General features: G+C 40.8%; 1 protein-coding gene across 5 annotated transcripts in view; it reads right to left on the bottom strand.

Moving 5' to 3' along the window:
- Positions 1 to 27,586, bottom strand: part of LOC108712610 (glutamate receptor 1) — a 145,884-nt gene that overhangs the window by 33,599 nt on the left and 84,699 nt on the right. For 3 of the 5 annotated variants that reach the window (XR_005966548.1, XM_041588006.1, XM_041588005.1), the window contains exons 4-9: positions 14,722 to 14,909; positions 12,796 to 12,849; positions 10,364 to 10,525; positions 5,230 to 5,397; positions 4,808 to 4,912; positions 2,979 to 3,089 (exon numbers count right to left, since the gene is read on the bottom strand). Coding sequence is in view for 4 of the 5 variants with exons in the window: in XM_041588006.1 (XP_041443940.1) it covers positions 2,979 to 3,089; positions 4,808 to 4,912; positions 5,230 to 5,397; positions 10,364 to 10,525; positions 12,796 to 12,849; positions 14,722 to 14,909 (788 nt within the window). In the remaining variant the exon portion in view is untranslated. The remainder of the gene's footprint in view (positions 1 to 2,978; positions 3,090 to 4,807; positions 4,913 to 5,229; positions 5,398 to 10,363; positions 10,526 to 12,795; positions 12,850 to 14,721; positions 14,910 to 27,586) is intronic. The other 2 variants (XM_018254901.2, XM_018254900.2) reach the window with 1 other exon arrangement.

Raw genomic sequence — 27,586 nt, 5'->3', positions numbered from 1 at the left:
GTGGGGAAGGGGCGCCAACATTCGGAGTGGGGATCAGGTCTGAGCCGGCAGGGCCCACCGGGTTTCTTCCCAGTGTCCCACTGATCCAGTTAGAACCTGGACTTTGGTTTATCACATTGAAAGTTGTTTATCAAAGCCAGGGGCGATCCTGAGGGGGCAGCAGCTACGTTCTAAGAACTAGAGTGGCTCAAAGCAGGGCTGCATTGCTAGTGCAATGCACGCTATAGTGTTTTCTGCATTAGTGGAGCCAAATTGCCATTTTAAAAAATGGAAATTGGGCTCTTAAAGTTACAGTAGCCAGCTTTTTGCCACCCCTGGTAACTGGCTACTCACTGCCGCCTAAGGCAAGGTTTTCACTAAAGGGCGAAGTGGCTAACGCTAGCGACTTTTCGCCAACGTTACCATCCACATCGCCAATTCACTATCAGGCACAGTGCCAATTCGCTAGCGTTCATTCACACTCTATCGCCAGGTGACTTTTCGCTCTGGCGAAAAGTTGTTTCTCCGCAAATTCAGTAAAGGCGGGATTTTACTGAACGTTACCTCTTTCGACAGAGTTAACTTCGCCACCTCAGACCAGGCAAAGTGCTAAAAAGCAGCTAGATCTTCCTCAATCGTCACTTACATCATATCCTGTGTGCCGAAAATGCATAAAAGTTCCAAAAACACTGGCGACTTTTCCTTTTTTGAAGAGGAATTGCCTGCAAAAGTCCTGACTTTATTTGGCTGACTTAAATTTTTTTTGGGTAACCGGTTTTCTCCAGACATTTCATAACATATGGAACATTAATTTTACAGTGGGCTCATGTGTAGGGCATTATATTAACTCTCTTGTCTTTATTAAGGTTCCCTGGACATGTGTAATAAAAACTTAACTTAAACCATTTGCAGCAACATTTATAATAAAGACGTCCATACAACTTTAAATTTCCCACCCTATGCAAATTGACCTAAGCGCAAGATCACTAGCAAAGTTTCACTAGGCACAAATGAATGCTAGTGCATCTTTGATATAAAATGCTTGCACTGCGGAAGTAACGATAATGAAAAGTCGCCAGCGTTCGACGCCCAGGATGAAACTTTTTAGCATTTAAGTGAATTAGCAAAATCAAAGCACATTTGGTCCTGGCGAAGTGGTGCAAGCGGTGTGAAGCCTGTTAGTGACTCTGCCCCTAAGTCTCATGGCAGGGGCAGCCCTGATCAAAGCTGGCATGGAACACATATCGGCTCCAACTGGGGACATTTTAGAGGTGTTTGTGTTTTGTCAGTTTTATTATTATTATTCCAGTAAGGTAGGTTTTAAGATTGGGATTCCAAAGGAATTCCGGTCCAAATTTTATTAAATCTGACCTTCAGTGTTGTAAAGTAAAGTTAAATAGAGTTGATAACAAACCTTGCTTTGTGATTTTTCATAAATGGCACACTGCATTTTTTTTAAAATTAATAATTCAGAATTTGCCCCATAGTTCCAGTAACATTTTAGCCGTGAGCCAACTTGCATTAAAATAGGCGCAATATCTCTTCCATATTTCTTGCAATTTGATTCAAATCGGGTTCAAGTTGTGTCTAAATTTGTCAGACAGGGGGTTGCGTCACTTCTGGAGAGTGCTTTTAAAGTGGCCACAAGTCAGGTGCTCATATTAACACCACGATGAAGCTACAGCTCGTTATAGGGTGACACTAGTGCTAGGGTTACGAAGCATCAATGGGCTTAATTTAGCGTCATTCTTTAGAAGAAGAAGGATACATGCATTGTCAACCATGTAGAAATGTAGGAGTTTGTTTGGATCCAAATACCTTAATGAATTTAGGTAAGATACTGTAAGGTCTCCTTTGTATCCATTTTAGAGCACCCACACTTGCTGGTTACATAGTTACATAGTTAGGTTGGGTTGAAAAAAGACCAAAGTTAATCGAGTTCAACCCCTCCAAATGAAACACAACATCCATACACACACTGACCCCTCCATACACTCACATAAACTATATATACCAATATATTTTAAAGTCACTATAGCCTTGGATATTATTCTTGTCCAAGAAATCATCCAAGCAACTCTTAAAGGCATTAACTGAATCAGCCATCACAACATCACCCGGCAGTGCATTCCACAACCTCACTGTCCTGACTGTGAAGAACCCCCTACGTTGCTTCAAATGAAAGTTCTTTTCTTCTAGTCTAAAGGGGAGACCTCTGGTACGGTGATCCACTTTATGGGTAAAAAGGTCCCCTGCTATTTGTCTATAATGTCCTCTAATGTACGTGTAAAGTGTAATCATGTCCCCTCGCAAGCGCCTTTTTTCCAGAGAAAACAACCCCAACCTTGACAGTCTCCCCTCATAATTTAACTCTTCCATCCCTCTAACCAGTTTAGTTGCACTTAGTCTCTGCACTCTCTCCAGCTCATTTATATCCCTCTTAAGGACTGGAGTCCAAAACTGCCCCCATACTCCAGATGAGGCCTCACCAGGGACCTATTCCTTGAGTTAATGCCCTTTTTCATGTAAGACAGTACTTTATTTGCTTTAGTAGCCACAGAATGACACTGCCCAGAATTAGACAACTTGTTATCTACAAAGACCCCTAGATCCTTCTCAGTTAAGGAAACCCCCAACAAACTGCCATTTAGTGTATAACTTACATTTATATTATTTCTGCCTAAGTGCATAACCTGCATTTATCAACATTGAACCTCATTTTCCAATTTGCTGCCCAGTTTTCTTATTTAGTCAAATCACTATACAAAGTGGCAGCATCTTGCGTGGAACTTATAGTTCTGCACAAAAAAATAGCATAAAAAGAAACAGTACTTTCAGTGCCCACCTTCAGGTCTTCATCCTCTCAACCTCTAGCATTCAACACAGTCACCAAGTGTTGACCAAGAAAGTTGCCATTAAGTTGTGGCTTCTATGACATTTCATACAGTACTGCCATTTTATTTCTGCTACTTTATCCTAAAAATACTGTTGATACAAACCATGATTGTGGTGACAATGTATGTCCGGTTTTGAACCCCAATGGTGTCATTGCCAGCTTGAGCATCTGTTGCCAATGGGATAAGTTTATCATCTTCATTCCAATGTGCAACCTATTAAACAGAGAACGAGACATAGCGAGAGTGCAAATATTAGTACGTCATGTAATTCCCCCCCCACCAATATTCCTACTGTTTTACTGACTGTTGAGAAATACCTCAGCATCTTAAGACGCCTGCCCCTCGCCTATCCCCGCCCCACAGTCACTGCCTGCCCTGCTCCTGCTCCCGCTCCACAGCTGGTTACATATATAAAAGTGAGCATTGCTAACTGGTGGTGAATAAAGGGCAGGCGGCCATGTACATGGTGGAGCTGATGGTTGTGCGTGCCAGGCTCCCAGATTTTTTTGCTGGGGGGTCTGGTTACACCACTGACTGGCAGTTATAATTCAGGCCTAATTCTAGTATGTTCTGTGAAGAGTGAAGCTCTCCATGGTTTATGACTGAAAAAAGTATATAGCTAAATAGCAGTAAGTACCACAAGCCAAACTGACAGGTGGAATTAAGCATTTGGGTCTCCTGAGTAATGATCACCAATTCAGTGACAAGGCCCAGACATTCTGGCTGAATGCAGATACACAGAAAGAGAATAATACAGTACAACATGCAATGCTTATTGTGTAGTCACTTTCTTGTCACTTTGAAGTAGCATCCCTCTCACAAAGAATCAAAGGCTGGACTAGCAAAGGACGTACTGTTCAGTTATGGAGAGGAGGATGAAACGTGCAAAGCCAGTAATGGAGTTTAAATGAAACAGGGGAATAATAATAAAAAAAAAGAATTCAAGGTGACCTGACATACAAAAGAACAAAGACACAAGGCTCTAACAGAGATAAACACTCCTACACTGCTATGCTACAAACTGAACTACTATGTCAATGCCTTGCTGTCTCCTACAAATTCAGATGCTAAAGAAAAAAACCTCCCAAGTAACAGCAATATCTATATCTATCTAACCCTACTGCAATAAACCAGAACAGACATGGCCTTCCAATCTGTGGGATTGTGGCATTATTTAATTACAAATCAATATTGAATAGCAGCCCTCACACAGAAAATATCTGGATTTGATACACTTCATATGGTGGCCATGTCCACCTGGTCCTTCAGAAATAGAATAGACAATAGACAGGCAATAGACAACACTCCAGATAAATCTTCTTTAACAAACCTTTATTTGCACTAGTGAGCACTTCAATCAAATCTTTGCCTTTGTTTGGACATTAGCAGCAGATAGCAGCAATGTTTCCATCCAATGTTGACAGGTTGCTGCTTTCTGGGTCTTAAGATTTTTCCAAATAAATGCTTTTTAAAAAAGATTCCACTGGAGTGCTCTCTATTGCAAACATTATTTAATTACTGGCAGGATCTGGAAAGGGCTGTGAATGGCATTCTCTTAAACTTACTTTTCAGCAACTGGTATATGTAGTGGGAACTACCGTGTTAATTATATATATAAGCCTGGAAATTCAACATCTGAAAACCAAGTATCCTTATCCTTATTCAAATTATGTTGTGATACAGAGTGCTTAAATAGGGCAAGCAATATGGCAAGCCTCACTCAGAGGCTCATGCAGAGAGGAGGAATAGTCTATGCACACAGCAAGCTAATTCTAAGGCTAATACTATAATGTTTTTGAAAATAAATGTTATATAAAGTATAGTTCCCTTTTAACTCAGAGCTAGATCAACTAGGTTCCAATATGATGTGTTTGGGGATCTCTTAGTCATTCAAGTACCACAGCATGGATAACCCACGTTTATGGACTTACCTGACGGATTCCCTCATGTTTCAGCTCAAGCACATGCAGTGTATAATTGGTCCGACGGCCTTTCTCATTGAACTGGACATTCCCTGATAGCCCTTCCAGCCGAACCTTTAACATAATGTTAGAAAGTCAAATGAACATAACCACAAATTCAGTTGACCATTTACAAGTTGTATAAGCACTAAATATATAAATTGTCTACAGCAAATCCAAATGATTTGACTTATTACTATAGATATTGCCTTTATAAGAACAATATGCACCTCCCATGGCCAACATTTTTTGTTTTCCTTGGAGATACCTGATCTATTTACTATCATTAATTGGGATAATAATGTTGCATTTGCTGTTAAAATAAAGTGAAAGAACAAAACTCATCAATCTGCCATTTGTAGCCACAGAGTAGCTGGAAGAAGCAAGTTTACCTGTTGTAATGCCCGCTGGATATCTATTCCTTGCCCCCATGGCACTGCAGGGTTTGCTAGACAGTCCCCAGCATTCCCACGGCGAGAAATGTCTATCCTCTGTTTCCTTAAACTCTGAAAGGCTTCGGCCATTACTTTTACTCCATCATAAGTCAAGGCAGAGGTGTACTGCAAGGTATTTACAGACAGTATTAATTTTGGTAAGGCCTTCCCCAAAGTGTACCCAAACGTTTGTTACCCGTGAGACATTTTCAAATGTATAAAAAGTTGGGGAGCAACACAAGCATAAAAATAGTTCCATGGGGTGCCAAAGACTGTGATTGACTATTTGGTAGCCTCTATAAGGACATGCAGTCTACAGGAGGCTCTGTTTGGCAGCACACCTGGTTTTTATGGAACCAAAACTTGCCTCCAAGCCTGAAAATCAAAAATATGCACCAGCTTTGAGGCTACCGGCCACAACATCCAAGAGGTTGGTGAGCAACAATGACATCTATCATTGTACGGAATACATCTTTTTCCAAATACACTATATGGTCAAAAAGTATGGACACCCCTTCCTGGACTATTCAAGGCTATTCAAGCCTTGTCCAGCATTGTTGACACAGATGCCACTATATCACACATGTCAATGACATTTTTGACAATTCAATGTTACCTACTTTTTGGCAACAGTTTGGAGAATATCCTTTTCCTGTTTTAGTAAGTGAAGTCCATACAGAATTGGTTTGCAGAGATAGAAGTGGAAGAACCTGACCTACACAGAGCCCTGATCTTAACCAAAATGCCCAACCTGGGGGATGAATTGGAATGCCGATGTGAACCAAGGCTGATCTAACCTAATATCACTGCCCATCCTCCTATGTATGAAAGGAAGCAAGTGTCATCAACAATTTTACAACATTGTAGTGGTAGTAGTAGTATATTTTATACAGTATTTTTCTCTGCATGACTGTGCAACTTGATATATACTGTAGATGGTATATATTGTTTGTATGTATAGTCCGAATAATAATTTTTACAAAGGCAAATTTACCTGCAGTTTTCCACATTAGGAAACTTGAATATTTTTAGTGGATCACATATGTTCCTTGCACATGCTGTTTTGCACAACAAGATGCAGATCATAAATGTGACCCTGGAATTGTACTCTCATTTAACATTCTAGCTTTCAATTGCAAATCTGGTAGGAGCTGCATGTAGGGTTGCCATTGTACGACTGCTGTCATCTCTACCAATATCATTTCCATAAAGTATCAAATTTGCCAGCAAGCAATATGAACCTTTACATGCATGCATTTGTAACCTCAGTTAATGGGGTTGTACACCCTCTCATCTACGACCCTTAAAGGGAACCTATTGCGAAAATGAAAATGTAATATAAGCTTCATCATACTGAAATAAGAAACTTTCTAAATGCAATTAAATATCTTGCACCGTTTCTGAAATACTCAAGTCTATCTTCACTTTTCTTCTCTCAGCATCTGTTTCTTCTGTCTTCATGCAGCAGTTGGGTGTCATTCATTGACAGATATTGAGTAATATATTGACTAATATTCATTGACAGTTAGATCCAATATATCTGTTTTTGGGGGGGGCTTCCTTTCCTAGCAGATGTATTAGAGCTCAGTCAAATAACTGATTCCAGTACAAACAAAATCTAACAAAATAACTGCCTTTTGCACAAATCCTGCATGTAGAGAGACATTATGTCTGGTGATTTTAATAGAGTGAGATCTTATACATCTTCTAGGCAAAAGGAGCCCCCCTATAAGATATATTGGATCTAACTGTCAATGAATATCTGACACCCAACTGCTGCATGAAGACAGAATGAGGAGAAACAGATGCTGAGCAAGGGATAGTGAAGATCAATTTGATTATTTCAGAAATGGTACAGAATTTTTAATTGATAATATTTAGAAAACATCTTATTTCAGTATGCATAAGCTTATATTAAAGGGATACTGTCATGGGAAAAAAACATTTTTTTCCAAATGAATCAGTTAATAGTGCTGCTCCAGCAGAATTCTGCACTGAAATCCATTTCTCAAAAGAGCAAACAGATTTTTTTATATTCAATTTCGAAATCTGACATGGGGCTAGACATATTGTCAATTTCCCAGCTGCCCCCGGTCATGTGACTTGTGCTCTGATAAACTTCAATCACTCTTTTCTGCTGTACTGCAATTTGGAGTGATATCACCCCCCTCCCTTTCAATCCCCAGCTGCCAAACAACAGAACAATGGGAAGGTAACAAGATAGCAGCTCCCTAACACAAGATAACAGCTGCCTGGTAGATCTAAGAACAACACTCAATAGTAAAAACCCATGTCCCACTGAGACACATTCAGTTTCATTGAGAAGGAAAAACAGCAGCCTGCCAGAAAGCATTTCTCTCCTAAAGTGCAGGCACAAGTCACATGACCAGGGGCAGCTGGGAAATTGACAAAATGTCTAGCCCCATGTCAGATTTCAAAATTGAATATAAAAAAATCTGTTTGCTCTTTTGAGAAATGGATTTCAGTGCAGAATTCTGCTGGAGTAGCACTATTAACTGATGCATTTTGAAAAAAACATGTTTTCTGATGACAGGATCCCTTTAAGTTTTCATTTTCGTGACTGTTTCCCTTTGAATAAAGATTTGCTGGAAGTTTTGTATGATATACCCTCAAGTGGTACTTTACTGTCTATTAATGATGAAAGAAATGCAAGATAAACTCCACATATCTATAATATTTCTAAGTGATTGTGCAGGTTAGCAGGCAACCATAATGAATGGCTGTTAGAGAAATAGTGTATAGAAGACTAATGTCATAAAGCAGCAGAACCCAACAGGCCTTTAAGTGAGTTCACAGCCGCACAGCATGTAATAGAAAGACACTCTCCAGAAACATTTCATTCCAAATGAGTCTGCTAGGTAGGAAATACATTTGCTAGATGCATAAAAACATATTTGTTAACCTTTTCTTTTCTGTACAGGAGAGAGTGAGACAGGGAAAAAGTGGAAGCTATACACTGGCGCTGTATCTCTATCTGTGACCAAGCAATGAAACACTGAAATAGATTTTATTGTTTATTGCTGGATCAACTCACATACCTCCCAACATTCTGGAAACAGAAAGAGGGAGAAAAAAGAGGCAAATTTGTTTGACCGCGCCCATTTTTGTGACCATGCGCCCTAATTACCATGTCCATTTTACAAAATTTGGCAGGTTATAAAAGTTTGAACACAGTTTTGCTAATGAAGGTGAATTGCCCTTTAAGCTGTGAGTCTTAGGTCTTATTTTATCTAAAATAGTTACAAAAGTATTTTAAGTATGTATTCTGGGCTCTCTGCCAAGAGCCAATTAAGTTAGAAACTTTGTATCTTTTTCTGGCTGTTCAGTGTAGCAGATCAAAGAGGAAACTCGGAACATATTAGTACAAATCCGGGTCTGCGGGTTGAGCTGTCAAAATCGGGACTGTCCCGCTCAAGACGGGACAGTTGGAAGGTATGTGAGATAAAATGCTTTATCATTTTAAAGACATGACAACTGGAACATTAATGCCTTTGCTTAGCTAGTAGCCCTCTGCTTTTATCAAAATCTTCAGCCCTGCAAATCCCTAGTTCACATCTATTCAGTGTAGGCAGTATTTACCATATAGGCACTCAGATACTTGGGACTGGGGATACCTGGAACCTTCAAGATCAGCATGTGTGCCTATTGAAGGCAGGCTTACAGTAGATTTGTGATACAATCCAACATAGAAGTAAGAGAAAACAAAGGGTGTGAACACAAGGGGTTGAGGCATGAGCCATATGAGAGGGTTGAGTGCCAGCAGTACTAGGGTCACACGGAGTATAAATCCAGCCCGACCACCATGCTGCCCATAAAACCTAATCACTGATGCAAAAGAATTCACCAATGAGATTTGTGTGCACCAGCTCTGCATGAGTCATCTCCCTGTTATCTAACTTATTATTGCAAATAAGGGAGGGAGGATAATGTGTGGTTTAGTGCGCTAGATAAAATGTCACAATTTCTTTAAGAAATAGAAAACTAAGAAGATTTTGTTTGTGTTCAAAATGTGTCCAGAGAACCATAATCGGTACCATCGGTACTTTAAAGCTTAATCAAGTTTTACCCAATCCACGCATAAATATATATATATAATTACTCAGCGTGTTTTAGATAAACTGCGAATCTCCCCAGTGATACGAACTAGTTTAATAGAATATATACTACAGGTATAGGATCCCTTATCCGGAAACCTGATATCCAGAAAGCTCCGAATTACGGAATAGCTGTCTCCAATAGACTTCATTTTATCCAAATAATCCAAATTTTTAAAAATGATTTCCTTTTTCTCTGTAATAATAAAACAGTAGCTTGTACTTGATCCAAACTAAGATATAATTAATCCTTACTGGAAGCAAAACCAGCCTATTGGGTTTATTTAATGTTTAAATGAATTTCTAGTAGACTTAAGGCATGAAGACCCATATTACAGAAAGATCCGTTATCCGGAAAACCCCAGGTCCCGAGCATTTTGGATAACAGGTCCCACACCTGTATATGCGAAATTAAACAATACAATGTGCCATTTACCAGGTTAATGTTCCTTTGTATCTGAACACCGCACATTAATATAAAAAAATATATTCCCGGGTTTATTTAAATATTCACAAGATATTTTCAGGGTGATCAGTTAACAGTACTCATCAAACATTGCTATAGTGTAGTATAGTGGATTTCATAGTATTTTCTGATTTGTACTTTTAACTGATGTCCCCGAAAATATCTTGTGAATATTTAAATTAACCTGGGAATTGATTTATTTTAGTGATGTATGTTCTGCTATAAAGGAGCGTTAACCTGGTAAGTGACACGTTATTTTAAAGCTTGTCAATAAAAAAATGAAATCCTTTGAGATATTTCCTGAAAAGTGAGGTGCACACAAACTACAGTGATGGAAAACTGGGCTCTCCATGTGCAAAATGATTTTCTGCAGTTATCAAGGTAGGACACGGTATAGAACAGAATTTTTATATGCAAAAGGAATCCCAGAGTACATGAGCATGTGCTTGGCCTAATAAGATTAGAAAATGGAGACCTGGTGTGATGAAATGTAAAAGTGGTAACAACTTGCCTTTGGTTTCTTCCAGTCCAAGCGAGGTTGTTCCCGTCCATCATAATTCTTCCACTGCTGCATGATTCTGGATACCATGGGTTCTGTGTAATTCACCAGCTGGAATCCTGTCACGTTGGCACCTGCTTCTTTGAACTTCTGCATGTCAATATCCATAAAACCCTAACAGAGGGAATAACTAGATCAAGGGACATTCTCCTAATGAAATCAGCAAGAATGTAATGCCCTCTCCCTCTTTGTTGGGTTGTAAGGACCTCTCAAAGTATCCCAAGGGTGGGAGAGTAAGTTTTGGCTGCCTGTTCACATTAACATGAGCCAGGCCCTTTTCTTCTTCCCCAATAACTGGCACCAAACCAATAAATCTGGATGGGAAGGCCGCAGCTTCTTTTATTATACATTTACTGTAAATAACAATCCCTTAAACATACAAATTATTAACCATCCGTAATGATATTCTTAAGCAATATATAAACACATACATACACCATTGCTGGCTGCATATAACCACATACATGTAATATCCTGAGGTTAGTTCCCAACACACCCACATACTGTGGCACCTAACTGGACCTAGCCCCCAAGGCCTACTCAGACTTGAACTACCTCCTTCCATTGTCTTTTTCCCTTTTTAGCTGTCCATAGTGCAACCCACCACACTCCCATATTGCTGCAACTACATAACTTTTTCACAACTAGGGTTGCTACCTTTTCTGAATAAAAATACCGCTCTTCCTATATTTTTATGGTTTTTCCCTATAAATAACATTGGCATCAAGCAACATTTTTACCAGCCAGGCCGGTAAAATACCAGTCAGATGGCAACCCTAGTCACAACCATCCCCTTGACCCCGTAACCCCTGGGTGGGCGGGCAGGAGGGAGATGTCTCCAGCCTTCTGCCCCCTTTCTTTATCCCACCTTATTATACCGTCTGTCACCCCTCTTACCATCCCTGGCTCAAACTGCAATCTCCATAATCTATCTCTCCCATAGGGCTCTATTCGTCCCTCAGTCATGTCCCCTCCACTTAAACATTTGGCTTAGTTTCAGGGGGCCCTTTCCCAACATCCTCTTCAACCACCTTCAATCTGACACCTACAAAATCTTGCTCTATAGTCATGTTGATCAGGGGCACAATCATGCTAATCAGGAAACTCACTTCAGGCAGTTACCAGGGGCAGCAAAAAGCTAGTGCAGAGAGCTCAATGGTGCTCTCTTTGCTATCAACATGGATCCCCCATGGACCTCCTGGGGCAGAAGAACAAAAGCTGCCTCAGGGCAGCAATGAAGAAAGGGTCCACCCCTGATGTCCACATTTATATTAACAGTATGGATAACCTAACACATTCATTACAGCCAACAACAAGGCCTTACTCATTTCAGACCACCAAACCAATTAATCAGTGACCGTTTAACATGTGGTAAACCAAATAAGACTGATTCAGTTCTTAAGCTGGCCATAGACGCAAAGATTGCTTTTCGGGCCGTGTGTGGCGTGTCCCAAAATTTTTCGTGAGATGGAGATGGGTCATTCAGTTGATCGGACAGGTTAGAAAATTTCTGTTGAAAACTGATAATATCTCTGCATGTATTGCCGATCTGACGATATCAGTGGGAGACTGTCACCAGCTTTTGTCGGACATAACTTTCGTACGATTGCTGTCAGGGGCAGAGCATCGTCTGATCTGTTCTTTTACTACTTTATTTGGTCTGAATGGTTAGTTGCAGGTCGGGAGATGGCACCGAACGATCCTTCGTCCGATATGAAGGTAAATCTGCACGTCTATGGCCACCTTTAGGCTCATGGTACAATGATTGGCTTATTATAGGGCCTACACAAGCCCATTAGGAGACACATGGTTGGTCCATGTCTGATGAGATTTCAAAGCTGCTTAAAGGTGGCCATACACAGGCATATAAAAGCTGCCGATATCGGTCCTTTAGACCGATTCGGCAGCTTATCTGCCCATGTGTGGGGGCTCCCAATGGGTTCTCCCGATCTATATCAGGCCAAAAATCAGCCAAATATCGATCAGTCAAGTTTGATTTTTTGGGCGATCGGGGACCGCATCGGCTAGTTGATGCGGTCCTGCCACCCATCGGAGCCCATTAATTATTGTAATCGGATTCATCCGGTATTGCCCAGCCGTTAGTGGGCATATCGGGTCAAGATCCTCTCGTTTGGTGACCTTGCCAAATCAGCGGATCTTATAGTGTATGGCCACCATAAAATATTGGTAGGAATACATGGGCCAATAACCTGCCATTCAGTCTGGAGGGTATAAAATTGGAAGCTATATCAGCCTGTGTGTGGCCACTTTCAGTGTAGAAACAGTAAAAGATTTACTCAAAAGTGCACACTGACATAAACTGTAACAACAAGCAAGTGCAACAGTAGGGCATTCCACTTAAATACAAATCCCAGCCTGCTTACCAAGTTTGCGAGAATATAATGATATCCGATAATGTTTTTCTCCAGCTTTACAACCTGAAAGCAGAGAAGATTTGGTTAGATGTGATCTTCATATGAGAGCTGTAGAACTTCAAACTTATTATTTTGTGGGAAAAACAGAAGATGAATACAGTAGCGATAGTAGAGGGGGGAGGGCCCTGGTGCGTGACGCGCAGCTGGGCCCCGCCCCCTCCGTACGGCCGCATTTTCACTGGCGAACGGACTGCTGGGGGGCCCTGAGGGGGTGCGGGCCCTGGCCCGCTCGCACCCCCTGCTCCCCCGGTAGTTCCGCCACTGGATGAATATGGATCAATCAGTTTGTTTTTTGAATTGCAATTTGCGTGACTTTTACTTTTTTTTTTTTTATAGAGATTTCAACTAAACATACCCAGGAATAATGAGATTCAAATATGAAAATCTAGCGACTACATTTATGCGGTTTCCCTTCTGGAAAAAAACAGCAACCTTTGGGCTCTGGCAAGGTCTACCTGCTTAGTGACACCTGGAAAACATGGCTGTGTCTATCCTGAGGTGTTGACTGGGCAGTTGATAGTATGGCCACAATAGGAACAGGTGACCAGTGTATTCCATTGCAGCTACTGTAAGTTTCTCTTAGAAAGTAGCTGCAAAAAAACTGATGTGACATAAGTGTTAGGCTATGGCACACAACCACTCCTGTGAAGAAGTTAAAGAAGAAATAAACCTTTTATTACAGTGCTGCTTATTGACGCCATTTATTAAAAGTAGGGATGCACCGAATCCACTATTTTGGATTCGGCCAAACCTCAGAATCCTTTGCAAAAGATTTGGCCGAATACCGAACCGAATTTGAATCCTAATTTGCATGTGCAAATTAGGGTGGGAAAGAGAAAACATTTTTTACTTCATTGTTTTGTGACAAAATTATTATGCCTTCTAGGCAAAATGTGAAAACAGAAATCCTTTGTTTAAAGAAGTAGATTTTATGAACTGGCCTTTAATCATCCAACATTGGAGCCTACAAAATTACAACAAAACTCACTATCCAAGCTCAATAATATCTAATATGCCTAGGTGTGGTACTGTAAGAATGAATGGTTATTTGTTTAGTGCTAGAGTAAGTGCTAGGGTGATGGGTGATGGGTCACAAGAGCAGACCCTTTAGCACTTTACAGTGCACTTGCGCCCTGGGATATATTGCTTTCTGAATTAAGTTCTGGATCAGGTCAGACAATAAGTACAGATCCCAAACGTGGCTTCCTAATATGTAATATTGTACAAGTAAGGGAGAGAGTAAAGGGGTGGATAAGGGAATGGGAGGGGGAAACACATGCCTTCCCCTGCCATTATTGGATAGAATGCTGTAGACATATCAAACAGGCAACGTTTTGGGCCCCACTGGGTCTTTTATCAAGCCTCTAAACACCAAACATTGTGAGTACTGAAATACTGTTCCCAATTAAGGGAAAGGGAGATAAGGGGGAGGGGAAACTGGGAGGGGAAACCAGTAGCTGGATATCATTGGGAGATCAGTGGGGCCTGAAAAGTTGCCTGTTTGATATGTCTATTTTGAGCCAATAAATCACTTTTTGAGCAACTGCGTTCCTTGGATCTAAATTTTGACCCTAGGTCAATATACTGCACTAGCACCTGGTACCTAACAGGTATCACAGTAGGTAGAGTACTCTTTTTTTGAGTGGAACTGTATCATTGGTGGTGTAGTCAGTTGAACAGAGTTGTAAATAGCTTTTTCCATGTGAGGGGCAACTTCGTACCTTTTCTTATAACCTTTAAGCATAAATCTGGGACAGTGGAGGTATTCTTCTCCACCTACCCAATGAAGTGATTGCACGACACAGTTCAACACGGTACAAAAGAATATTGTGTGTCAAAATGAAGAGCACTAAGAGTTGAGGATAATGTTAACACTACCTGGGTTAGTATTGCATTCAGCCTCTCTGACTCGCAGTCTATCACAATCTGCCGGTCTTTGCTCTTGTCTAGGTCCTGAAAGAGTAGGCGGTAACCCTCTTCGGTGGTGGTAAGAATATTCACAGCTGTCACCTGCCAGTTCTTCTCAGCCGCTGTGTCTAGAACCTTTTGCAGGACTGACAAACCTGACAATGGAGAGGAATTAGAACGTTATGAAAGGCCACTCCAGTGGTACAGTTAGAAGATAGTTATGGTTAGAAATAGTAATGGTTACTACTATGACGCACCAATGGGTTTTATAAAAGTTTAGTAGCAGAAATTTCATTAAAGTAGTTACTGGAATCTTATAATATAAAGAACATTGCAACAGATTAACAGTGAGAAGGAGATCCGTATGCATTATGCTCCCATAGGAAATAGTGGGATATTGGCAAATTCTGAGCTGGAGAATTTCCCATGGGTACCTGCTCTGGGATATCTGAACTCATGTGTTTTTTCATACCAGCTGCTTGTATGACTATCTGTGTTTGACAGTACAAACAATAAGCTGTGCTTTAATTGCTTAAGACGGTTGAAGTCTCTATTGTGTTATAAAACCACTTTTGCGCTCATGAAACATTAAATTTCAAAGGCCGCTGCACAAGAAATCATCTTGTTCATGGACAGGGCTACGCCTAACAGCTTATGGGTTATTAAAATACAGGTATGGGTCCTGTTATCCAGAATGCTTGGGACCTGGGGCTTTCCATAATTTAGATCGTCATACCTTAAGACTATAGAATGGCATGTAAATATTAATTAAACCCAATAGGCTGGTTTTGCTTCCAGTAAGGTTTAATTATATCTTAGTTGGGATCAAGTACAAAGGAATGTTTTATTATTACAGAGAAAAGGGAAATATTTTTTAAAATTTGGATTATTTGGATAAAATAGAGTATATAGGAGATGGCCTTTCCGTAATTTGGAACTTTCTGGATAACGGGTTTCCGGATAACGCATCCCATACCTGTACTGCATTTCATTGGAAAACACTGATGAGAAATAGTAAATGAATCAGTATAATGAAGGCATCCAAATATGGGATATGACCTGATAATATAAAAATATTTATTAATTTTCAAGTTATTATTTATTCAGTAATTGTTGTAATTTACAGTGCTGCATGCATAAGTAGCACTTTATAAACATACATACATACATACATACAGCAGCACTCAATAGTAAAACACTGAAGCCTGAAACAAGAGCTTATCTGAAAGCAGTTTCATTGTGAAGTGCTGGCGATTTCTAAAAGCACAGGACCTGAGATGGCTGCCTACACACCAATGGAAAACATTGATGAGAAATAGTAAATGAATCCGTATAATGAAGGCACCCAAATACGGGATATGACCTGATAATATAAAAATAGTTATTAATTTTCAAGTTATTATTTCTTCAGTTATTGTTATAATTTACAGTGCTGCATGCATAAGTAGCACTTTATAAACATACATACATACATACAACAGCACTCAATAGTAAAACACTGAAGCCTGAAACAAGAGCTTATCTGAACGCAGTTTCATTGTGAAGTGCTGGCGATTTCTAAAAGCACAGGACCTAAGATGGCTGCCTAAAAACCAATATTTCAACTAGAAAATCACTTTGATTGGTTCAAGGATAACATTTGAAATGGTAGAATGAATTATTTGCAATGTACACAGTGTAATTAGTAATGAAAACTATACCATGAAAATGACGACAGAATCCCTTTAAATATGTTACAAATATGTAAAAAAAATTACAAAATCAAAAGAAATTCATGTCCAACACCATATGGAGAACTTCAGCAATATGTATAATACAAAATAAATGGCTACAGGCAATCTCCTTGTACGACCATTCACCTGCCTATCTCTAAAACCAACCAATTAGTTCAGATGGCATCTTTGCTATCCAGCAACCTCCAGTGGTCTCTAGTACAGGCCTTAAATTTAAAAAAGCCAAGGTATGACGGAAATTCCTTGTTGATCCCTTAGAAAGAGTCTTATCTTCTTCCTCTGAGTTGGCAGACACCTTGCGGCTGGTGTACAGCAATGATGAATCAGAGAGCCAGGATTGAGAAGCCAAACTAGATTCTATTTAATGCAGAAATCTGCAAGCAAACAGTGGACAGCTTTTATCATGCATCCGAAGGGAACTCACTTTTCATACATAATCGTCCTTTAGAGCAGAGACGTATGCTGCTATTTCAGGAGATTAATCACCCAGCGACAAATTGTTTCTTCTATGGGCGACTAATCTCCCCGAACTGCCTTCCCGCCGGCTAGAATGTAAATCACCGGCGGGATGGCACTCGGATCCTTCGGCTATCTGAAGTTGCCTGAAGTTTCCTCATGAGGCAACATCAGTCGACTTCGGGAAACAATGCGTTGCGAGTGCCATCCCGTCTGCGATTTACATTCTAGCCGGCGGGAAGGCAGTTCGGGGAGATTAGTCACCCAAAGAAGAAGCGATTTGTCGCTGGGTGACTAATCTCTGGAAATAGCAACATGTGTCTCTGCTAGGGTTGCCACCTTTTCTGGAAAAAAATATCGGCCTTCCTATATATCTGTATTTTTTCCCTAGTAATAACATTGGGATCAAACATAATTTTTACCGGCCAGGCCGGTAAAATACCGGCCAGGTGGCAACCCTAGTCTCTGCCCTTACTCCTGTAGAAAAACTAGTACGAGTAATTGACTCGCTGTGTCAGTGGAGCCAGTCTGCCCACTAGTTATTCAGGAAACCAGACAGCTACTGGCAAGTTATATCTTCTGTATCTATTCAGCAATAGAACATACAAGTTGTTTTAATGCTCCTAATGAAACACAGGCAACATCTGCATACATATTACATGTCAGGGTTGTATATGCAGAGGCAGAACTACAGTAGGAAACAGGGAATATAACCAGACTAGAGTGCAGGGAGCTCAAGGAGCCTATGGCACAAAGAAATTCCATTAGGAATGTAAGAATTGGCTAATCCGCTCATGGATTAAGAGAGACAAGTTGTTAGGGAAGCTTGTTTTAAGAACTTTCTGGTGATTTGTGGTTTGAAGTTTGGGGGCAACCAGTGGTGTAATTATTTGGAGTGCAGAAGAGGATGCCTCCAGTTTGACTCATCTAAGGCCAAATGATGTCAGGGTTGGGCGTGGGGGGGGGGCATTAGCAAAAACTGCACCAAGGCTCACAAGTACCACATCATTCCATGCTGACTCAATGATCAGTGGCATACGTATTATGTTACTGTGCTCAGGGCAGCCATAAGGGGGGGGGCAGGGGGGAGAGTTGTAGGGGGCCCGGCCATGCCACACTTACTTGATTAGCCGGGCCCCCCATCTTTCTGAGAGCTGCTGACTTCAGGAAGGCATGGACATTTAAGGGGCCCTGGCCATCAATTTTTTTTTCTCATGTGGGGTCCTAGCCACCAATATTTTTTAATGGGGGGGGCCCTGGCCACAAATGTTTTTTATGGGGGGCCCTGACCACCAATATCTTTTTATTTTTTATTAACATGTGGAAACCCTAGCCACCAATATTTTTTTTGTTTTTTTACTGTGTGGTGGGGGGCGGACCTGTGGGGTGGGTGCAGCCAAGGGGCCCAGGAAATTTTGACGTATGGGGCCCTGTCATTTCTGTTGGCGGTCCTGACTGTGCTCCACTGCTAAATAACTATGTGTTTTGCAAACATTTATTAGAATTACTCATCAAGGCCCTTGACTTTTGTGTCCCACCCAGCAGCTATTGGGTCTTCTTCTAAAGTTGTTGCATCCCTCCAAGTCTGAATTTCCAGCAAGGTCACAAATGTATATACAGAATAATAATCATCATTAGTGTCCAAACCCTTAATCTGGTTGGAACCTGTTTCCCTATGCAGGCTATGAAAATATTTCCTTCCCTAGAATTGTATTTCATTTAGATGGAGTTCCCCTTTCAAAACAGAGTGAGAGTTTAAAAAGAGTGTATACTTTGCTGTTTTAGAGGGAATAGACACAAATACTTTAGTGCCTCCTAAATGTATTTGTGTTGAAACACTAGTGAATTCTACTGTGAACAGCTTTTTGTTGTCCTGGCTGAAGTTGTGCCTCAGGTGAAGTGCCCTCCTTGTCTCATAAAAAAACTCCTTTTGCCCTTACAAAATAATAATAATAATAAAAATAATCATTATCCCCATTTGCCACTTTGCTTGTCTTTGTTATTCCCCTTCAGTTTAAGCTTCTATAGGAAAGGTCAGTCCTACATAAAATACAATCATTGAGACGTTTCCTGAATGACAGATGCAAATCTGCCTCCTTATCTCTAAATGTGCTGAAAGCCATTATCATTTACTATAAATATATAGCAAAGATAACCCCACATAATGTATGTGAAACAAAGCGTTGCAATCGTCTACTTATCATTACATTGATGTGGTGCAAACAATCCTATCATTCCAACAAACTTGTCCCAAGTCGATCACCTGAAAATTTTTAATTGTGAAACAATGAAATTGGTCAGTGGACGGGATGTAGTGATGTTTTATTAGAAGGAAAAAGTTAACTCTTAAAATAAGTTAAATAAATGCTCAGACTCTACAGCCACACAAGGTGTAAGTCAATTATTATGAAAAAAGAGAAGGAAAGAAAAAGGACCTTGTTTTGTAACTGTATCAATTACTACACCTCTATAATTCGAACCCTTCCCTCAAAAAGATAATTTAATTTCAATTCGTTGTATAGTTTGGAAAGGGATACCTTTATCTTATTGCAGTTATCCGACCTGAAACTAAGTTTACAGTCTTTGAGATAAGCTAATTGCAAATTACAATGTTGCTTATTATTATGGTTTGGTAAATTTAACTCCTCTCTACTGGATATAACAAACCATGTGCAACATTCACCTTCAAGGACCTCACAATAAATATTTTTAATAGAAAAAAACGTATCAATTAGTATCGTTTGTTATTTTATTCAGGTTTCACCCACAAAGTAGATAACCACTAGAATTAAAATTCGGAGTTAATTACTCCCTATTCCATCAATTTGATTTAAGGTGCCAGTGTTTTATAAGGATTCCAATTCATTCATAAATTAATTAAATTCCCTCTCAACATTCTAATCAATTTAACCAATAAATGGGTTTGCTATTACAATTCATTAAAATATACAATATAAAGTGACCTGTGCAATCGATTAGATTTTTAATAATTCTGATGTGCTCTAATTAATAAAGTGCCATGTGCAGTCAATTAACTTTGCATCCTGAACTTTGAAACATGGACACAGATCTTTATGCTTGCTTGCGCACAAAACCTGCATCTCCACCAATATTTACTGCCTACATTTAGTAGTGTTGTACTTACAAGGGGGAGGCGAGGAAAGCATGTTTGTTCCCATCTCAAATTGCCTGACACAATTAAGCCAGTGCTGATGGACCCAATGTGCAGCAGAACCCTGTGTTTATTGCCTGCTTATGTCTATAGACAGGGCTGCCTTGTGCTTGAGGGCATTGAGCTTTGCACCTAGCTCTGGATTTTTAATGGCAAAGTGCAGAGTGCATCTCTTTCCTTCACGTCCTATACAGCAGCACCTACGGGGGTTAACTCCCCCCCCCACATAGTAGGACGAGCAAGGACCAATCAAAAAGTATAAGTGGCGCCTCCTCTCCCAGTGCCCTTGTGTTTTTTTCGTCCTACCTTACTGCAGGTAGGGAGTGAGGACAGAAGAGGATCGTTGCCGGAGCCTGAAGCGCTCTGAAGACCGTTAGGGGAGCTGCCGGAGTAGTAGTTTTCCCCCGGGGAAGATCTGGAAACTTTCCCTGTTGGTGGCGGCTGCAGCCGATTCTGCTGGACGGCGCATGCGCAGTAGCGCTTCCGGGTTTGCGCGATGACGTCACAGGAACCGGCAAATTTAAAAATCCTTCATTTTAGAGGCACAGTGCCCCTAAGAAAGGAAAGCAGAGGAGAAGCGTTGTTCTCTCTGGGGCTGCAGTCGCCTGCAAAGCATTAAAAGGTACTTAGGTAGCCTATAGACTTTGCTGTTTGTTTTTTCCCATCCGCTCTCACTCTCTCTCTATTTTCTTTTGGATGTCAAGTGTCACTGTGGTTTTTTGTTTTTAGATGTCCAGCCAAATGGAACAGGCTAGAGGGAAAAGAACTTCTAAGTCTAAACATCTTGCCTGCAGAGAGTGCCAGGCTCCCCTACCAGATGCCTATCCTAGGGGACGCTGTGAGAGTTGTTTGGCTAAAGATGATCCGCCTGCTGGTCAGTCTGAACAAGCCATGGGATGGTTTAAGGATATGCTGCAGAAAACATTCATGGAGTTTAAGGAATCCCTCCTTAAAGGGATACTGTCATGGGAAAAAATTTTTTTTCAAAATGAATCAGTTAATAGTGCTGCTCCAGCAGAATTCTGCATTGAAATCCATTTCTCAAAAGAGCAAACAGATTTTTTTATATTCAATTTTGAAATCTGACATGGGGCTAGACATTTTGTCCATTTCCCAGCTGCCCCATGTCATGTGACTTGTGCCTGCACTTCAGGAGAGAAATGCTTTCTGGCAGGCTGCTGTTTTTCCTTCTCAATGCAACTGAATGTGTCCCAGTGGGACATGGGTTTTTACTATTGAGTGTTGTTCTTAGATCTACCAGGCAGCTGTTATCTTGTGTTAGTGAGCTGTTATCTGGTTACCTTCCCATTGTTCTTTTGTTTGGCTGCTGGGGGGGAAAAGGGAGGGGGTGATATCACTCCAACTTGCAGTACAGCAGTAAAGAGTGATTGAAGTTTATCAGAGCACAAGTCACATGACATGGGGCAGCTGGGAAATTGACAAAATGTCTAGCCTCATGTCAGATTTCAAAATTGAATATAAAAAAATCTGTTTGCTCTTTTGAGAAATGGATTTCAGTGCAGAATTCTGCTGGAGCAGCACTATTAACTGATTCATTTTGGAAAAAAATTTTTTTCCCATGACAGTATCCCTTTAAGGAAATGCCAAAAGCAGCAACTCCTGATACGCCCTCTTCTGTTGAGGAAGGGGAATTTTTTGTAATCTATGAAGTTTCTTCTTCTTCGGATGAGGAAACAATTGATACATCTCTCTTTCAGCCGGATAATGTCTCCAAACTGATTAAGGCTGTCAAGGGTGCCATTGAAGCTCAGAAGGGGAAAGTGACGGATTCGGATAAGAACCAAGATCCCCTGAAAAAGGGTAAGTCTTTTCCATTACACCCGGTAATTAAGGATTTAATTCAGTTTGAATGGAAGACCCCTGATAAGGCACCAGTATTGAATAAAAGATTTAAATCCCTGTTTCCTATTGATGAGGAAGCTTAAGGCTGGGAAACGCCTCCAGTGGTAGATGTAGCGGTGGCTCGTCTATCTAAAAGAACTACTATTCCTGTAGAGGATGGTTCGGGCCTCAAAGATCCGATGGATCGTAAGGCTGAATGCTCACTGAGGCGTATATATTCTTCGGCCTCGGCCCAATGCAAGCCATTGGTTGCCGCCTCTGCCGTATCTAGAGCTATGAGGAACTGGCTGACCCAATTGGAGGAGGATATTGAAACTAAGGTGTCAAGAGATTTGCTTCTCAAGTCACTGAATATAATTAAATTGGCATCTGAATTTTTGTGCGACTCATCTATTGAGTCACTTAAATTGGCCTCTAGGACAATGGCCCTGTCTACTTCAGCGAGAAGGGCTATTTGGTTAAAACCCTGGGCAGCTGATAATACCTCCAAAGTTAATTTGTGTAATATGCCTTTTGAGCCTGGTCACCTTTTTGGCTCTAAGTTAGACACACTTATGGAGAAGATGTCTGACGAAAAAGGTAAGACTCTGCCCCAAGATAGGCAGAAGTCTAGATGGAGGGGCTCCTTTTTTCGCCGGCAAAAGAGGTCTCCAGCAAGATCTAGAAGACCAGGATATGGTGAAAAGGAAAAAGAAAAGAATCAGCCCAGATTCCAAAGTGGGTCTAGAACCAGCAGAGGGAGAAATAGATCTTTCCCTGCAGGCCGTAAATGGAATCTCTGACGCCAGAAGTATTCAGGTGGGAGGAAGACTTGCTTTTTTTCTAAAACACTGGCAAGACCTTGTGCTTTCTGGCCGAAGAGAGTCTGGTTCTCTCAGGTAATGAGGATGTGTCACGGGAATTTTTGGATTCTTCCACAAGTAAAGGACCTGATCTCCCAGGACCATGTACTTCATTCGGACTTAGCGCGACTGAGGCTCACTGCCTGGAAGTTGACAGGCCCCTATTAACGTCATCAGGATTATCAGACAGAGTAATCAGTACTCTTCTTCAATCAAGAAAAAGTTCTACCTCAAAGGCCTATTCTAGGACGGTCAGAATTTTTCAGGAATGGTGTTCCAGACGAGATGTAGAAGCGGTTTCCCCTTCAATCAATGATATCCTGGATTTTCTGCAGCAGGGACTAGATAAGAATCTCAAGCCTGGAACGCTTAGAGTGCAACTATCTGCAATATCTGCTTATCTAGGTATCCAGTTATCTGCTGTTCCACTAATCCAGAGATTTATGAAGAGGGCACAAAAGCTTAAAGCCTTTGATTCAAAATCCAGTTCCTCAATGGGACTTGAATATAGTTTTGGAAGGATTATGTGATCCCCCCTTTGAGCCTTTGGACAAAATCGACCTAAAACACCTTTCCTTTAAAGCTGTTTTCCTTACAGCCATAACCTCAGCGAGGAGGGTCGGTGAAATTCAGGCCTTAGCAGTAGGGATGTCGCGGACTGTTCGCCCGCGAACTAATTCACGCGAACATCGACCGTTCGCGTCCGCCGAATGTTCGCGAACGTCGCGCGACGTTCGCCAATTTGGCCTTATTTTTGACCTCTCACCCCAGACCAGCAGATACATGGCAGCCAATCAGGAAGCTCTCCCTCCTGGACCACCCCACACCCCCTGGACCACTCCCCTTCCATATATAAACTGAAGCCCTGCAGCGTTTTTTCATTCTGCCTGTGTGTGCTTGGAAGTGTAGGGAGAGAGCTGTTTAGTGATTTGAGGGACAGTTGATAGTAACTTTGCTGGCTAGTAATCTACTTGATACTGCTCTGTATTGTAGGGACAGAACTCTGCAGGGATTTGAGGGACAGTGAGTTTAGGTTAGTTAGTTTTGCTGACTAGTAATCTACCTTCTACTGCAGTGCTCTGTATGTAGCTGCTGTGGGCACTGCTTCTGATCTCATCTGCTGACTGCTGTAATAACCCAATAGTCCTTGTAAGGACTGCTTTTATTTTCTTTTTTGTTTTTTTTACTTTGCTACTGTAAGAGCCCAGTGCTATTAGTCTAGCTGTGTTGGGGAGTGGGACTGGTGTGCTGCTCCTCCTAGTAGTTCACCACTACCAGCACCAACCAGAGTCAAAATTGTTACAAAGTATCTTATTTGCACCTGTTAGCTGTTCTGAGCTCTCTGCCAAAAGCCAATTAAGTTAGAAACTGTTTTTTTTCTGGCTGTTCAGTGCAGAGAAAAGAGGGACTTTCCAGTACAAAAGAGGGACAGGGGGTTGAGTGGTCAAAAAAGGGACAGTTGGGAGGTATGCAAGTGCCACCTAGCTGTGTGAGCTTTTTCACATTCTGTCTAAATAACAATAATAATTCCATGTCCGTAAACATCACCTGAGTGATGTTTTTACAGCAGCAATAATATATTCCGTATCCACTACTGTATACGTTGCCCTTGCAGGCATTGTTTGCCCAGTCTTTAACCAAGTGCCACCTAGCTGTGTGAGCTTTTTCACATTCCGTGTCCAGAAACATCACCTGAGTGACGTAGTGTGATTTCTGCCCTTTACAGCACAAAACGCAGCGCTGTGTCAACAATGGATTTTTTAGAAACATTTTTGCCCTTGATCCCCCTCTGGCATGCCACTGTCCAGGTCGTTGCACCCTTTAAACAACTTTAAAATCATTTTTCTGGCCAGAAATGTCTTTTCTAGCTTTTAAAATTCGCCTTCCCATTGAAGTCTATGGGGTTCGCGACGTTCGCGAACCGTTCGCATTTTTGACGCAAGTTCGCGAACATTTTTTCCGCCGTTCGCTACATCCCTACTTAGCAGCTAAAGAACCGTATATTCAGTTTTTTCCGGACCAAATCGTGCTCAGGACTCTACCTGATTTTTCACCCAAAGTGCCTTCTAGAAACAATATAAACCAGGAGATTAGATTTCCATCTTTTTGTACTAATCCAGTGACAGAGGAAGAGCAGAGATATCACTCATTAGATGTATGTCGGGTGATAAAGAAATACCTTGCTCAAACAGAAGTATTCAGAAAATCTGAGCATCTTTTTGTTGCTATGTCCGGAAAGAGTAAAGGAAAGGCGGTATCGAAATTGACCTTATCAAGATGGATAAAGGATACTATTCAAACATGTTACATAGCTGGAGAACTGTCTCCCCCAATTTTTATTAAAGCTCAATCGACAAGAGCAACAGCGACATCTTGGGCAGAACGTCTTCTTGTTCCTCCAGATAAAATTTGTAAAGCTGCAACTTGGTCAAGCCTTCACACTTTCTCTAAGCACTATAGGCTGGATGTTGATGCTTTGCAGGAAGCAGCCTTTGGAAGAGCGGTGCTACAAACAGTTTTTCAGAAGAATTGATGCTGTTCCCACCCGTTACTTGCTATGTCCCGTAGGTGCTGCTGTATAGGACGTGAAGGAAAAACTAAATTTGACTTACCGTAATTTCCTTTTCCTTCAAGTCCATACGGCAGCACTATTTGTTCCCCACCCTAATAAAGTTTGTTGTGCAGTAGTGTGTGTACTTTTTTATAACACAAGGGCACTGGGGGAGGAGGCGCCACTTATACTTTTTGATTGGTCCTTGCTCGTCCTACTATGTGGGGGGGGGAGTTAACCCCCGTAGGTGCTGCCGTATGGACTTGAAGGAAAAGGAAATTACGGTAAGTCAAATTTCGTTTATCCTCGACACAAGTGTTACATGAATGAATGATCACTAAGGCTCATTTTAGCTCTTTTAGCTCAAAAAAGATGCTAGGGGTATATAAAAACAATATCATCACATTCACCACCCTATATAGATCATGTAGTCTAGAGTTAATCGCAGGGATATTCCAAATAATTTATAACTGGTCTTAATTTTTTCTTTTTATGTTCAGAAAATACAGAGGCTGGTTGCTGGGGCCCCATTTTCTCTCTCTAGGAACCAAGCAGTGGTTTGAATGATAGACAAAAACTAATAGGACTGGACCAGAAAAACAAAAGTTAAGTCATAAAAAGTAACAGTATCATTGTAAACTGACAGACCACCAGTTTTTCGGTTGCTAGGGTCATTGACCCCAGCGGACAGATTTCAAAAAAGGAAATCAGAAGAGGATAGAAGTGATGGGCGAATTTATTCGCCAGGCATGGATTTGTGGCGAATGTTTTCACAAAACTGTGGAAAAATTTGCAGCGAAAAAATAAAAATTGTCGCGCATAAAAATTGTTGTGCGCCCATTGACTTTAATGCACTTGGAAAAAATAGTTGCCAAATTAAAAATTGTGTAAAAATTGTCATGCCCTGCGTTTCACAAATTTTTTCACCGTTCCGCTAATTTTTTTGCCGGTTCACAAATTTTTCGGTGAAGTGAAACGGGACAGATTCGTCGATCACTAGAGGAATAGTTCAAAAGCATAACAAAGGAAAAAATTAAACGGAAAGTTTCTGCAACATTCTGCAATTAATTTTGAAGATAAACACCATTTTTAAGCATTAATACATTTGACTGGGCATTTGACTGCGTTGGCCACCATTAAAGGGGCTCGTTTTGGGAAATTGTTATTGATAATTGAATTGAATTGAGGTTGTCATTACTAAGCAGTGTTTAAAAGGAAAGTCAACCCAAAAAATAATTTATGCCTAATGAAAGAAAACATAATTTAAGCAACTTTGCATTATACATTCGTTACCGATTTTCCGTGGTTTTGAAGTTATTTGTATATGTATTGCTATTGAAAGCAGTGTCTGTCCCTTTCTATTCTCTGCCCTGATGGCTCAGGCTGTTGATACAATGTAAGACAAGGCAGCAGATTAACAGACCTGTCTTTGCTGCTGGGGAACTAAGACTTCTGCAACATTGTTTAAATAGTTAAAGGGATCCTGTCATCAGAAAACACGTTTTTTTCAAAACACATCAGTTAATAGTGCTACTCCAGCAGACTTCTGCGCTGAAATCCATTTCTCAAAAGAGCAAACAGATTTTATTATATTCAATTTTGAAATCTGACATGGGGCTAGACATTTTGTCAATTTCCCAGCTGCCCCCAGTCATGTGACTTGTGCCTGCACTTCAGGAGAATAATGCTTTCTGGCAGGCTGCTGTTTTTCCTTCTCAATGTAACTGAATGTGTCTCAGTGGGACATGGGTTTTTACTATTGAATGCTGTTCTTAGATCTACCAGGCAGCTGTTATCTTGTGTTAGGGAACTGCTATCTGGTTACCTTCCCATTGTTCTTTTGTTTGGCTGCTGGGGGGGAAAGGGAGGGGGGTGATATCACTCCAACTTGCAGTACAGCAGTAAAGAGTGATTGAAGTTTATCAGAGCACAAGTCACATGACTTGGGACAGCTGGGAAATTGATAATATGTCTAGCTCCATGTCAGATTTCAAAATTGAATATAAAAAAATCTGTTTGTTCTTTTGAGAAATGGATTTCAGTGCAGAATTCTGCTGGAGCATCACTATTAACTGATTCATTGTGGAAAAAAAATATTTTCCCATGACAGTATCCCTTTAAGCAAATGCTGGTTTCAATAGCAAATGATTTTACAAACAACTTTAAAAGCTCTGAAAATGTTTGATAAATGGATATTGGAAAGTTGCTTAGAATT

This window comes from Xenopus laevis, chromosome 3S, assembly GCF_017654675.1.
Source record: "Xenopus laevis strain J_2021 chromosome 3S, Xenopus_laevis_v10.1, whole genome shotgun sequence".
Classification (NCBI taxonomy): Eukaryota; Metazoa; Chordata; class Amphibia; order Anura; family Pipidae; genus Xenopus; species Xenopus laevis.
The sequence above is the reverse complement of the archived record's forward strand: the minus strand, read 5'-3'. Positions and strand labels throughout refer to the sequence as shown.